The 15,643-nt window shown below is 36.9% G+C and overlaps 1 protein-coding gene across 2 annotated transcripts in view; it reads right to left on the reverse strand.

Annotated features, from left to right (window-relative positions):
* LOC128991545 (proto-oncogene tyrosine-protein kinase ROS) overlaps window positions 1-15,643 on the reverse strand; it is a 93,068-nt gene that overhangs the window by 12,396 nt on the left and 65,029 nt on the right. For both annotated transcript variants that reach the window (XM_054414527.1, XM_054414526.1), the window contains exons 11-26: window positions 14,180-14,389; window positions 13,019-13,154; window positions 12,556-12,742; window positions 11,199-11,530; window positions 10,887-11,087; window positions 8,726-8,915; window positions 7,449-7,610; window positions 7,005-7,166; window positions 6,421-6,596; window positions 5,688-5,897; window positions 4,844-5,026; window positions 3,732-3,998; window positions 3,119-3,315; window positions 2,457-2,567; window positions 1,138-1,325; window positions 365-559 (exon numbers count right to left, since the gene is read on the reverse strand). In XM_054414527.1, coding sequence (XP_054270502.1) covers window positions 365-559; window positions 1,138-1,325; window positions 2,457-2,567; window positions 3,119-3,315; window positions 3,732-3,998; window positions 4,844-5,026; window positions 5,688-5,897; window positions 6,421-6,596; window positions 7,005-7,166; window positions 7,449-7,610; window positions 8,726-8,915; window positions 10,887-11,087; window positions 11,199-11,530; window positions 12,556-12,742; window positions 13,019-13,154; window positions 14,180-14,389 — 3,107 coding nt within the window. The remainder of the gene's footprint in view (window positions 1-364; window positions 560-1,137; window positions 1,326-2,456; window positions 2,568-3,118; window positions 3,316-3,731; window positions 3,999-4,843; window positions 5,027-5,687; window positions 5,898-6,420; window positions 6,597-7,004; window positions 7,167-7,448; window positions 7,611-8,725; window positions 8,916-10,886; window positions 11,088-11,198; window positions 11,531-12,555; window positions 12,743-13,018; window positions 13,155-14,179; window positions 14,390-15,643) is intronic.

A 15,643-nucleotide genomic window follows, 5' to 3' on the forward strand; every position in this document is an offset into this window, starting at 1 on the left:
GAAGAATAATTTAAATTAATTCATTCATTTTTTGAATAGGACTTTTTTTAAATGTCATTAAGATAAGAACTAGCATACTTGGGAAAATTAAAGTACATGAGCCTAGATACATAATAACAGGTCACATAACACTGATATTTCACAGAATATTATTTCTTCACAGAGTTGATTGAATTAATCAAATCACTTGTCACTCTTCCCAGTTACCCAAAAATGGCCGAAATAGTAAAGAAGTAGTGAAGTTTTAGTTTGACATGAGTTTTAAGATGGTTAGAGGAGAAAATAAAACTGAAGAAAATAAAGTTTTTAAACTCATCTTGTTTTGTAATAAATATTTAACGTCATGTAGGAGTGAATCGTTTACCTGGGTAAGGCTGTAGGTGGGAACCGACGGCTGCTATGTTGCGTACTCCTGTAGCGTTGATGGATGACACTCCTCCGACCAGACTGGCCATCATCGAGTTGTCAGAAGCCTTGACTACAGAGTAGATCCTCCCTTCAGAGGCGTTGGACCAATACACCAGACGATGATCTACTGTCATTGAGGTGGGAGGTAGGCCTGAACACAATATTGTTAGGTAAGATGGAGTATGTTTAAGTGTTAGAATGAAGTCTATATATAGAAGTGGTGAGTAAAGGTTTTACCTGTTGAGTACCTATTGAGAAAATCTGTGGACCAATAAAAAGATAATAAAACTCAAACATGGTGGGGAACAAAGGAATCTGTTACAAACGATAAAGCAAACAACAAGGCCAAAAAGGCAAAAAATAGGTTTTACAAATGGTTTGAATTTGACTTATAATAAGTTAGCTTTGAGAAAAAATTTGGAAGGAAATCAAAAGAAATTTATTTTATCTCATTCGATTTTGCATATGTGCCATGTAAACAAAAAAGTCAGAACCTGATATCTGAAGTTTTGTAATTGTTCAAATCCCATGTTTGGTTTGGAAACCCACCCTTTCATCTTTACTTTAAAATCTAATGGTTTTTAAATTCAAACAAAGATCCAGTCCTGAGGTTTCCAAATAAAAGAGATTCTTCTGTCTAATTACTAACCACCCTCTTTTGAATAACCAAACTTAATCCAAATGTAGTATATACTTAGTCATAAATCTAGAGCGATGATTGGTACTGACCAGCTGCAGATACGAAGGAAGTGTTGACAAGCATGTTACAAGAACAGCCGTCCATATCTGATGCTACAATGTGATTGGTCCACGCGTCAACAAACAGCAGCTGTGGAGAGTCAGGTTCTGATTGGTCGATGGCAATGGCAGCGCCCACGTCAGGAGCGTCAGGACAGTTACATGCATTACGGGTCCATCTAACACATACATATAGTAATTTAGGAACTACGTTACAGCTTTTAGTGGAGGGAGATCTACAATACAGATACAGTTCTCTGTATGAAATCAAAATATAAATATGTACAAGGTCTATCCTCAGCTTAAGGTTTCCATCCAACTACTTTGGTAACAATGCGAGAATCCTGCTAGGGAGGTTTTGTATTTACAGTACAACCCTGTTTATCCGTCCCCCGTCACCAACATCGTCGGAACAGTGAAAGGTCTTATTATCCGAGAAGCATATTAAATGACAAAATTAATTGTTTTTGCTGACATTTAATGATCCCACAGGATCGTGGAAGACGATAATAATGTTCCCGCAGGAGAGGTTTAATAACTTGTTACGATCGCGGGAGACATTGTGATGTTTCCTTTACCGCAGCAGATATTTAGGAGGTTATTGCCGCAATCGCAGATAATGATGGTTTCCGTGACTGTTGGAGACAATTTTAATGTCCCATGACCGTTGGATTTATCTAGGATTATTCCATGATCGTAGAAGACAATGATAATATTCCCATGTCCTTGGGAGACGATCAATAGTTTGTCACGTTGCGGAGGATGAATAAATGTTTCCGGGATCCTGGGGGGATTATCTGGATTTTTGCCGCTGTTGTTGGAGATGGTGATGGTCTCCCCATGCATGACCTTGACACAATAGTACCACAATAAAATTTTCATCAATATGAGATGGCAAGGTCGGATTAAGCAAGGAATCATAGCCAAGGTAGGATTAGTGGCTTTTTACCGTAGCTTTCTTTGAACATGAGTTTGGTAGAAACTAGAAATAGACCTTAATTTACAGAAAGGCCTCGTGTGCATACCATATCAGTTATACTGTGACTATTTTAATTGTAACAGTGTTACATAACTTTAAATGTAATGAAGAAAATGTATGATCATTGACAGTTTATGAACTTTACAAAATGTTAGCAAACGTACCTCCTCTGTTCGGAGAAACTAAATAAAGTATCATGGAGTTAAAATTCATTATGAATAATGGCTTCAGTATTTACTACAAGTAAAACTATGAAGTACATGTTCCAATTATGAAATGAAAAATGTCTTTATTTAAGAGGCGAAGTAGAAGTATTTAAGAATTATGGTACCTGGAAACTGTTAGGCTAGTTGGGAAGAAAGGACGTATTTCAGAACCATCTGTCCTACTTCTCATTAGACTTCCTATACCATGTAGTCTTTCCTCCACCCAGTACAGCATACTGAAAAATATGAGCTTAGTATGTACGAATACTGAAAACTAGAGTTTAATACAATTTAACCTCAACAGAGTCATACATTTTTTAATTTGTCTGTCAAATGATTGTTCACCTTCATTTTCAAAGTTATAATAAAAAGCTTTTTCTCAAATCTGATTGAACTATAAATTTGGTGTTTTCAATTTATAGTTTTGTACTTTGTTGCTGAAGAAGGCAAAACAAATTTTTATGGACATGAATTAACATCTAAGTCTTTAATAATAAAACTAGTTTAAGTTATTATAGACATATTTTTTAGTGTTTTAACATGAATATTAGTAGTTAATGTTCCCTAACAGTACACAGTATTCCCAACAACCTTTTCAAACAATTATATTTACATGCAAAATAACATTTAGTTTTATAATAACTATTTTTGTACCGTATGCCAAATATAAATAACATTAAGATTAAAACATTTTTTAATATTTCAAAAACAGCTTGTACTTCTAGTATATCATGGCACAATGTAGCTGAAGTTCCTACCCAATCAAATATGAACAGTGTTAGGGTACCTGGTGAGAGGATGGACCTGGAGTTTGACGACGGGAGCAGGACGGGAGAGTACAACACGCTGTGTCGGCCGCTCAGTGTTGAGGTCGAGCGAGTGTATGACAGACGCTCTACTGTTGTAACTACGCTCGGCCCAGTACAGGAATCTTCCCACCCAGTCTACAGCTAGACTCAGTCCTGTGTTGTTGAGGCTCAGCAACTGAACAGAATGGCACAAACTAAAGATGTTGATAAGATATTTTGTTATTTAAGGAGTTACTGAGGAATTTTTAAATCACGCTTGAAAAGAAAAAGTTTTTAAGATTTTTTGGGATCTGGGATTTAATTAAACCACTACACAGAGTACTGTGTAGAAGCCAAAACAAAAACAATCCTGAAGGAAAACAACATTTAGTACAAATGATGGATAGGGAAACACAACGGACACTTCTGTGCAAGATGTTAGTACAATCTGGACTGTTGTATATGCTGGTATCTGGGAGTGCTCAATATTCAACTCAGATCGGTTCTTAGAAACATATTACATATTATGTTGAAGGTTCGATACCAGCATTAACACTGTTTCCTTTCAAAATGTCCAAAAACCGTTACAAGCCATTCAGATCTTTCCCTCACCTTTGTCTTCTCCGGAGTATACAGCCGAGATGTGACTAGATGGTTGTTGTCGTCTATCCAGTACACTCGGTCATCATGGCTAGAGTACGCTAGGTCCACGACAGCACCGCTGCGAGACAACGTCTGGTTCTCACGTTTGTCACAGTCTGTGATCTGCACGGCGTCGCCAGTAGAGAGCAGCAGCCGAGGCACTGGTGTCTCAATACCAGAGTCTCCAAAAACTGGTGGTGTGAACGACCCGCAGCCTACCTCTGTGCAAGCAGCTGCCTGTGGGACGTCAAATAGTTTAGAATAATTCATTGCTATACGCAAAGTCTGTGTTGTAGTCGTGTAAGGTGTATATTTAAGGTATCAATCATAGCTATTTTTTAGGCTTGATATGATTTTAAATGTGACACTGTCTATTACATGTATAGGTTTAATGACAATAACCAATTCTATACTTTTCTAAGGGAAAGTGGCACATTATCACATTATATTATCGTGATGTGAATGAAGGAATAGTGAACAATTATACAGTACAATTAATTATCGAATTTGTAATTTTGAAGTATACATCCAATCTATAGTCCAGCAAGAACAGTTGAATGAGCCACTCACAGTGCTTGTAGTTGGATCAACTCAAATTGTGCCACAGTCTAAAATTATTGTTTCCCCGTAGTTTCTGTAATAATTTGTTATATAGAAGATAGACATAGTTTATCATAAGATCTCATTTCAGTTTTACTTGATTAGAAATTAGTGTATTCAATAGAAATCAGTGGGTGCAATGCAAGGCTTATACAGGAAGAAACTTGGAGAAATCAACATGTTTTACCTTAATTTTTGTTTTTCTTGAATCACTTCAACATGTGAATTAAGTAAAATGTTATTGATTCCTACCTTCTACATGTTGATAATGATCGTTCTGTAGATGAGGTTACAAAAACACCAGACAGGATCCAGGTAATTGTCTTTCATTCTCTAGTCTATTTTAAAAGTGGTGGAGCCTCATGTCCAAAGCTTATAGTCACATGTTGCTTGAAGTTGACAGTATTTATTAGTCAGCATTAAGTTAAGCTCAATAGGACAAGCACTGAATCAAAGAGTATTTCTATTGATCCATGGCGTACCTTAAAGTAAATGGTGGTATTTTGAGGCAGGTTTGGAACTACATATTCCAGGGTTGAGGCAGGCAGTTCTGTGTTGTCACACACCTGGAAGTCTGAACCATCCAACCAACACTTGACCTGGTACTTGACCACAACACCGTTGGGCGACACCGGCGAGTCCCATCGGAACACGGCGATGATCTCCTGGAAGCGAGAACAATCAAATATGACTAGAAGAATCGGTGTCTAAATAGTGTGAGGAAGAAATGGCTGTTGAGTTAATTTAAGAGCAACTTAATATTACACATGGATTATTGTGTAAGTTTTATAAATTGGGTCAAAGTTTTTTAAGACCAGTGTTTGGTAAAACTTGTTAAGAGCAATTTTTAAACAGCTTTTGGTATGGATACAAATACTTGAAAGATAGCATTGTTTTTTTGAAGAGGTTAGCAAAATGATTTTTTTCATCAGCTCTAAGCCGCATTACATAGCAATCCATTAAAATTTGTAATTGACAGGATTTAAACTGGATCCCATGTTTCCTGAGTGTCATACTACCACTACTCTGTACCTCAGGACTTTTTTGAAAGAGGTCAGCAGCCTCTTTTAACCTTGCATTTGCCCGTTTACATAGAATAACTGCCTGTGCGTGGATCGTATACAGCAAAGGAAGGAGTGGGCCGGTACGGTATGAAGGTGATCTGTACTGATAAAATGTTTTTGGCAGTGACCAGGATCCGAACCCACGACATCGCTGCCTTGGGCCTGAAGTCAGTGACGCTACCAACTGAGCCACAGACTCACTAAAATTGTTAGACGTACTTTTGCATCAAACTAACAATTTAAAACACAAGGATATGCTCACTCTGTTCTCCTTGACTGGGTTCCTGTTGTAGGACACAAAGACTCGGGGGTTGGTGGGAGGGGAGGGTATAGAAGGAGGAGAGTGGAGAAGCGCCCTAGCAGACGATGAGGCTCCCCAGTAGGTCAGTGCTCGCACACTCACAAACAGTGGAGAGTATGGCACCAACTCACTCGGACTCTCGTAAACCCAGAAAGGCTCTGTCGTCTCTCTCTGTAACAAAGTCGTAAATAAAAATGTCTTGTGTCTTATAGCTTTCTTATTAATTCCTTTAAGCCCCTTACAATCACTCATTTGTCATTTATTCATTGTCATTCTTTGTAACCGAGTCGTAAATTGTTTATCTACAATTAGTTATAGTCTATGGTTCAGGCATCTTAAGAGTCCTTGGAGCCTAGACGTTCTAGCTTGTAAAACAATTAAAAACAACAACAAAAAAGTCTAATCTCACAGTTTACTAGATATTTAAATTACAATTACTCTGGTGTTTGAAAAAATATATTGAGGTAGAATATTGCCTTTATATTGCCTTTACTAGCTGCTTTCTGGTGATTTTTGAAAAATATGCCTCAGTATAAAGAGCTCAGGACAAGCTGAGTGTTCTATAATAAACTTCTTTTGATACGATCAGGCATATTCAAATTAATTTAATAATGTTTAATTAACTCACCAATTACAGTTACACTGGCAGATAAACTAGTTTTACTCTAAACATTAGTCAGAGACTTGCACTTACTGTTATGTCTTTCTTGTTCAGGTTTCTGATTTTGATTTCATAAAAGACTTGACCATAGTTGACGTTGGTGACCGGATCCCACAGTATTGTAAACTCTTCAAAACCTCCTTCAACTCTCAATGACTGTTGAGATATCGGCTGTGGAATGACGCTCACTTCTGACAATTTTCTTCCTCCTAATAAACATGAAATATTTTTACCTCAAGGTGTTTGAAAAAATTTCTGAGAATAAAATTCAACTGAATTTAAGTCAAGGGAACTGCCTGTGTAAAGCAGGTAGTAACTAGCTTCATTTGTGTAATTTCTTTAAATGACATACTTTGTAAGAGAATCTATAATAACTGATAAATTTTATAAAGACAATAAGATGCAACCACAGCTGATTCTTGAATTACAATCAGCTGATTTAATAGCTGAACCGAGACAAAAATCACAGTGTAATAAAGAAAATAATGAGACAAGTCTACTGCCCATCAGGAATATACTGTGTGTACCTATATATAAAATTGTATGACTTTGCCATAAACCATATAGCAAATGTAATGGTGAAATTGACAATAAAGAGATACAGATTCTGAACTCACTTGGGGCGTAGTGCAGAGCGTGATCCATGATAGTCACCATGTTCAGCTCAGAGAGACTAAGGCCACTGAGGACTGCAGAGTTCTGTCCCTGCATGTCTCCTATGACTGCGTAGCGATCATCTCTCAACCACACTAGATGATTGTCGAAGTAACATAGAGGTCCTGCAATGTCATGGAACAGATTGTTAGAACTATTTACCAGCCAAAAAATATCTGACACTAAAACATTGGCTTATCACTTTGTTTACTTGAATTCCCTATCAATGCAAAAATAATGGTTCATTATAAAATAAAATTATCTTATATCTGAAACACTCCTTATGAAAGTGTCGTAACCTGTCTAGGCAACTTATTAGAAAGCTTACAGGAAATCATGATCACAAAATATCTGTTTTGTGGAATTTAAACTTTTTTTTTAACTTCATTGCCCATTAAATAACCTACCTTGCATGTTGGGGTACTGTAAACTGGACACTTTCTGAGGCTCGATTTCTTCTCCATGTTTCAGTCTGTCTGCTGTAGCAGCTCGAAAAAGTGAGGATCCTTCGTAACTTCTCACGATCCAAAAAACCGACCGAGTATCCATGTCAATCGTAAGACCCATAACTGAAAAATGAAGATAGTAAACAATGGATTCTGAACATCTACAGGCAAATATATTTCCAACAGTATGCATAGATTTTCCCTGCGATGCACAGGAGCTGAGAAAAAAGGTTTTTAATAAACATGCTTGTCTATTAATATATAGAATTAGCCCCATGTTAAATCTCCATATGAAAAGTTTAATTTCCATTTTTGACCCAATTAACATAAATATTTCCAAAATAAAAATAAAACCTGCTCATATAGGACCGACTTTCATTTGAATATTTAATACAACCCACGTGTAATTTGGTCCAGCAGTATAGTCAGGCTAGCTGTCATAAGCTTCAATTTTTTGCCCTATTTTAAATCTCCATAAGAAAAGTTTATTTTTATATTGGTTCCTAGAGGTAGCCCCGTGGTCAAACCAATGTGGAATGTTTACTCGATCAAAAATATGTAATGTACAGACTTCTCTATTTTCCACCCCACACTGTAAATAAACATGTGATTGGAATTTGTTTGGATTTTCTGTTAATATTTTGCTATAATTTTGTCACCATCGGTAACCCATAAGGCCCATGTTATTTTTTTTTTAATTTCAAATTCATTTTTCGTGTTTATTTTTGAGCCTATTTTAATTTACAAAGGGATTCAGCACATCTACTGGCAAATATCTTTCATTTGGTACCAACCGCGTGTAATTCGGTCAAGTAGTATGGCCAGGCTAGCTGTCATAAGATTCGTAACAGTTTTTTAGTATATAAGAATATATTTACTGCTGAAATAGCTATATTATTTTATGCATAGGCAAATATTTTGTTTTACTACGCCAAACATGAGCTAATAGTTAACAGTTCTAGTGCTAGTGTGTCAGTGTTGTATCACTAAAGAAACAATAGTCTCTTCAGTGTTGCCCCAAGTATGTTTATCATCGATGGTAGTAAAGTAATATTCACAAAAATTCTATATGTTACCAACCCACTTTACTATACAAAAAAAAAAAATACAATACAAAATGTTTACCCTAAATAGATAATGAAATTCATCTAAATTATTTCTACAATGGAATAAAAGAAATACACATATTTTCATGAAAATACAAATCTTCAACATGGATGAAATTGCTAAAATCTCACCTTGTTTGCCAGAAAACAGTTCGGCAGGATAGTATGTTTTCTTGTGTTTGCCGTTGAGCCTCGCACTTTCCACCGCGTGACCTGTGGACCAGTAGATAAAACCTTCTACAGCGTCTACGTTTAACTCCTTGGCAACTGTGAGGATGGGTAACGGCTCCTGCTGGCTGCCGTTCAGGTTGCCACGGATAATCTGGAAAAATAATTTGCAGGCTTCAGAAGATGTTATGTTGGATAAAGTTGTATCAATACTTTGGATTTGCCTCGTGTCAAGAACTTCAGCTGCAATTTGGCAGTTTCTTTATGAATGTTATCATTGGGATTGAATCGATATGAGGAACATAGATTGAGATAGAAGTTGTCATGGGAGATGTGATTATATGGAGAAAACATTGGTTACATTGGTTACATTGGTTCTGAAAGAGCTCATGTGAAAGATTTTAAAGGGAGACTTAGAACAATAGTCATGATACAAGCTCAACATTTTCAAGTGAGTGTCTAACAAGTCCAATTTCCAATATCCTTCTTTTCTAGTATTGAAGGGAAAGGAATAACTTTTCTGATGTGATAACCATCATTATCATTACATTCAGAAATTAATTCTCACCTGTATAAAACTTTGAAATTAACATGATATTCATGCAGCATAATTGAGCGAAGCTCACTTTCCCTCACTTTGTAACTTCTTTGTAAGATCATCAGAATGTAATGGCTTGACCAATTGATATGAAATTTGGCCAACAGCTAAAGAATACTGAGCACAATGTTTTGGTAAAAAATATTTGCAAATTTCCTTCTGGATTTTATTTTACGGGTCACGCAATTTCGCTTGTTATTTTAATGTAAGTTGAAAGAAAAATTATATTGGGTTTATGACATATGGGTTTATTTCGTTTCATTTAAATAAGATAAACATATGTTAATTGTTTGTAACTGTTTTGTTTACATTTCAATGTTTACTTTCATCCTAGGTTAAAGTTGGAATGTAACAGTTTATCTATGGAAGTAACAGTTTTGCTATATTTGTTTTGAGTATGCCTCAAAGGCCACGTCGTAATATTAGTCGACGCACCAATAATGCAAATATTGTAAGAGAGTGGCGTCGTGAACAAGAAGAACCAGATGAAGCAGTGGCGGAAGAAGCTGATAATGATAGGCAGTTAGCTAATCAATTCCAACATGAATTAGATGCACTAAAATTTTACACTTGCACTAACTGTCATCCCCAACAACAAACAGCTTCAAACCAATCTCCGATTTGTTCGCGTTGTCGTTCAAATGCAACTAAATTCACGGCGTTAAATAATATGGATGTGTCAAGTGTCCCGAACGAATTAACTGACCTGACTATTGTAGAACAAATGTTTATTGCACGAGTACATCCCGCTATTCAGTTTCACTACAAAGGTAACATCATTGTTGAGCAAGATATATTAATGAAATAGCATCTGTCTTACCTACACTACCCGAAAACTTAAAAGTCATCATTGTCCAACGTCAAGGCGTCTTTGGCCATATCGATTTCAAAGTTCGACGTGAAAAACTACAGCAAGCACTTATTTGGCTGAAGGCAAATAACCCATTCTATTTTGACATAACCATTAGTGATGAAGCGCTACACCAACTACAAGAAAGAAGCTCTTGACCGTTTAAACGAAATGTCAAATACACATGTCTAATAACCTTTTATCAATTCTTATTCTTAACTAAATAAATGAACTAGGTATCAGATAAATTTTTCATTCTTTAGAACTTAAATAATATCGGGCAAACAAACGGTGAATCTGTTGAAAGGGAAAATATTGTAGGTTGTTAGCTGCTTTAGCCATTGACAATCTTTAAATAATGCTTCGCTCATTTATGCGTCTAAAGTGTAACGGCAGACCACCCTAGTTAGTACTATCAGTCATAGCATGACATTGACTGTTATGATAAATTATACCTAAGACATACTTTCTACTACCGGTATTTATAAATAGTGTTTTTTTATGTTTATTAATTAAATAGCCTAAAAAATACCTCGACCAAGATTGTGTTTTAGTCGGAACAAAAGAAATACACTTAGAGCCTTTAACTTTTTGTTCACAGACATTGACGGCAATGTAAAGCCATTTCAATGGAACTCAGCATTCACAAAAATTATATACATAAAACAGTGAATTACCAGCTGTTGTTTGGGATTCGACCAGTAGAGTTTTCTGCCCACCCAGTCCACGGCTATACTGCCCACAGACTCCAGGTCACGTAGTCGGCCACGTTTATGACTGGTCACGTTGTACCAGTGAACGTGACTTGTGTTGCTGACCAAGTACAGCTGGTCACGATACCACGCTATGTCCGTGATGTGATGGTATCCGTTTCTGTCCTGTTGGAAAAATTATTTGTTTTCATTCAAGTTTATTCCTACCCCAAGTGTATTCCAATCTTGTTATAAACTCTAACCTTAAAGTACTATCAATATTTATTTACATCTTACCTTGAGCGTGTCCCGATGTATCAGAGTCTCCACTCGCTCCCCTGTCACGTCAGATCTCAGCAGGCCCTCAGCGGCCGACCACAAGATACTCGGGGCGTTCGCCTCACTTGTCTGACGCAGAGTCTTCCCTCGAAACTCGGAGCTCCAAGGTCCAATGCCTGCACTCGTATATGCCGCAGCCTTCACTACATATTCTGCCTTTGGTTTGAGGTCGTGCACAGTGTAATAGGTTGAGTTGATTTCTCTCCAATCTAGCTCCTCTGCATTGACTAGCTCTTCTGCTGTGTTACGGATGCTCAGTTGGTAAGACCAGTTTTGCCAAGCGCCTTTACCTGCAAAAGTTTTGTTTTAATTATTTTGATAATAATAAAATCATTTATTTTTGTTAAAATATAAATAATTCTGTCAGTAGACATAAACCCAGGGAAAATCAGCATTGAGAATGAAAAGCCATTTCAATAATTAAGATAACATTTTCTTCCTGAGTTCTTCAAGAAGTAGTATTCTACAATCGTATACGAGTATTGTATTCTGGTATTATGATGCGCTGAATTTCACCACAGGTGTGAGCATCTTCATCAGGTATCTCTTTTACTATATTTACCCTTATATGGATTGTCACAATTACAAACACAGTTATAGAGAGTGATGTAGATAGATGTAGACAATGATTTTAGTCTGTCAAGCCGATGGTTTGGAAAGCCGAGTAAATCTGAAGTTTTCTGATTCGATCCTGAGCAGGTTTGATGCAACATTTGGTTGTAACACGCTCTCTGCGGCTGCGTCACCAGGGAGACAGAACCCAATGCATTGTTTGCCCAGTCAGTGTGGCTCAGGCTCTTGCCAAGGACGGTTGGTACACGTTAGTATTGTGTATCTAAAACCAGTCTATTGTTGTGGTGTAGGTTGGTAGAAAATTTCCCCGTAAAATCCCTGCTTGGCAAGCTTAGATATTGACTTGTTGTCCGGTCTTTCTCCCTGCAATTGGCAATTTTAAATCCAATTGTCCGTCAATCGGGTTCGTTTGACACTGCGTCGCACCACACTGGGTTGCGCCGGCCATTGATGGGCAGCGAGTGTGTTAATGCTGCTACCAAATAGAAAGTCAACATTATACAAAGATAAGAACGAGATTTGGACGGTTTTTTTAAAACAATTTTTAAAATGCCAATGCCAATAAACATAATCCAGAAGACCTGCGACAAAATATTTTTTCTTATATAATTGTGGAATAGTCTCTAAAGAACTCATTGAAAAAATAAAATCTTAGTAAAATTTATAATAACATTAAACCGTTCCTGAAACTGGGAAAAGTTCAATGACATGTAAAACTTTAATTAAAAATTGACCAACTGACCCTGTCCGCCCAGCAGGTGAGGTACAGTCCAAGACACCTTGGCCGTGTGAGATCCTAGCACAGCCTGTACTCCAGTTGGAGGGTTCACAGGCACAGGTATAGGCTGGGACGAAGGCAAGTTCACAGTGATGCTCACAAACGCTGGTTTAGCCTCATCAGTGTATACTAGGTTGTGGAAATAACTGTCCTGTTTGTAACAAAGAAGCCAGACACTATCATAATTAGTGGTCAACTGTTGGTTCGTAATTATATTTGAAAACTGTAGGATAGATTACTACTTAATGGTTTGGAATATTATTGCACTATCCTTCAATCATTAGACTGTTAGATATAACTACTTTGTACTAGAAAAATTCCTTTGCAAGAAAAGTCTACTTTTCCTGACAAACAGTGCCGGTACTGATAATAAATAATGTTGACACATTCACATTCAAATGTACACCAATTAAGCTATGATACATACCTGTCCAGCGTGATACTCCTCTGTCAGGACTCTCTCCCCATTGGTCCAGTAGAAGAGGCCGTTAGCCATCGCAAGGGAAATGACGTTGTGAAACTGCGGCTGTTGTGTGTTACTGCGAATATCCGTCACTTCATGGCTGTAATGCAAGGAAATTAGAATTTTCCTCGAGAACAGTTAGTTTAAATGGTTTTAGTTAGTTTAAATGGTTTTCTTATGCTAGCAGTACTATTGCCAGATATAGGCAAGCGCGATAGAGTACCTGGTCTGCTCGTGTACGCTCGGGACAGTTTGTCTCACCATGATTCGTGCTCACCTGCGCTCCATTTTTGTCTGTCTTTGGGACGAGTCAAAGTATACGAGCAAAGACGAGTGCCAGAAGTTAAAATATGACTATTTATATTCAAAATGTATATTTTCTTCCTCAGTTTCCTCACCGTGCTTGTTGATGTGACATAAAAGATGCTATAGGTTGAACTTTCAGTTTTGTTTGGTTAACAATTTTGACATTTTTGAAGGAAATCAGTAATTCACATTGACAGACTCTAGTGATGCCTCAATTCAAGTACTAATTTTTATTTCAAAACTGGTTACAGCTTTAGCAAGTGAATGTTTACATGGCTGGTTTCCTTTTCTATCTTATCGTTGAAAAGGCATCTGGGTCATAACTACTCAAAACTACACTTACCTACATTCACAAATTTTCTTATTGATCTAGTAGACTATTTTTAATCTGTGTGTACTCTAATGCTTGCAATACACTATTGCCAGATGTTCTGCTGAATGTTTAGCGGAATTTTTTGCTCGAGTTGCAACGACGAATGCTGCCAAACGTGAGCCTCGAACTCGCCCTTTTTTGCCAAAAATGCTTACTGGTGGTTAGACCAGTATGCTCTAAAAACCAGTAAGCATGTTCCACAAACTAGGGCGAGTTCAAGGCTCACGTTGCTCATGTTAACCAAACAAAACTGAGAGTTCAACCTACAGCATCTTTTATGTTACATCAACAATCACAGTGAGGAAACTGAGGAAGAAAATATACATTTTGAAATCAGCACATTCTGTGTGTGCGCTCATTCAACTATGTTCTTTTTTATTAAAAATGTGTTACAGCTGGTCCACCTAGATAATGTCTACTTCAGTATCATAAAGTGAAGAACTCACCCGTCCAGTGACACAGCTACGACCGTGTTCTCCGCCTGGTTGGGTACCAGGATGCGGAAGCTGGTGTGGTCGACAGTGAAGGCCCCGAGGTGAGGACTGGCCAATATCTGGTCTGGGATGACCTCGTGTTTCACTCCGTTGCTGATGTCTGCCAGGTCCAGTCGGTAGAGACCTCCTCCCACCGGGCCTTGTACCACCCAGAACAGGTAGCTGCAGAACACAATATAAAATAAACGGTATTAGCATTCTGACACATACTTTCTCCCATAAGTTTGTCAACAACCTTTATCAGGTGTAAGCGGTGAGAGTAAATATACGGAATTGGGATTAGTACAATTTTGTTCAGAATTTAAAGGACTACATACAAAAATTTTATCAAAATCGTTCGGGCCATTTTTCTGAAAATCCTATTTTTCCGTTATTTTATGGGGTTTTTATGGGAAAATAACATAATTTACAATAACTTTTGAACCGTATTTTTACAGAAATGGGATTCATACCATTTTTTTCAGAATATAAAGGACTATAACATACCAAATTTTTATCAAAATCGTTCGGGCCGTTTTTGGGAAAATCCTACTTTTCCGTTATTTTATAGGGTTTTATGGGGAAATTCCCATTAAAAATATTTTTTTTTAATGAAAAAACTATCAAAACTTTAAGGACCATAACATACTATGTTAAACTAAAACCGGATTTTTTCTAAAATCCTATTTTTTGTTATTTTATGGGGTTTTTATGTGAAAATAACAAAATTTACCATAACTTTTGAACCGTAATTTTTACAGAAATGGGATTTGTACCATTTTGTTCAGAATTTAAAGGGCTACAACATACTAAATTTTTATCAAAATCGTTCGGGCGATTTTCGAGAAAATGTGATTTTTCCGGTTTTTTATGGGTTTTTATGGGAAAATCCCCATTAAAAATCAAAATTTTAAAAAATTGAAAAAAACGCCTGGAGATACCATGGATTAGAACCTACATACCAAATTTCATTGAAATCGGACCACAGGTGTAGTCCCTAGCTCTGTACACATCCAGACACACAGACACACAGACATCACTTCGAAAACCACTTTTTTGGGTCCAGGGGGACCCAAAACGAATATATCCACTCAAAACTCAAACTCGAAAATTTTGACGAAAACAATAGGCTACTTTCTCCATATACTATGGTATAGGGGGAGAAAGTAAGAGTGATGCACTATTGAATACTACTACATAATTTATTGTAAGTTATGGTTATTAATTAACCAGGAAGTTTTTTTAGGGCAAAGATCACTTAAGAGTTTCAGTCATGGTAATTTCAACAACTCAATCATATTTGACCATTTCATTATTAAAACCATTAAATCATTTAAAATATTCAATCATTTATATCACACAGTGACATTTTAGTATGTGCGTCTTTCAGCTAAATTAGAATGTAGGTGAAGGTGAGTCTAGTAAACACCTTTGAAC

This window comes from Macrosteles quadrilineatus, unplaced genomic scaffold (genome assembly GCF_028750875.1).
Source record: "Macrosteles quadrilineatus isolate MER2022 unplaced genomic scaffold, UCM_ALF_1.0 Scaffold_4__1_contigs__length_99947679, whole genome shotgun sequence".
NCBI lineage: Eukaryota > Metazoa > Arthropoda > Insecta > Hemiptera > Cicadellidae > Macrosteles > Macrosteles quadrilineatus.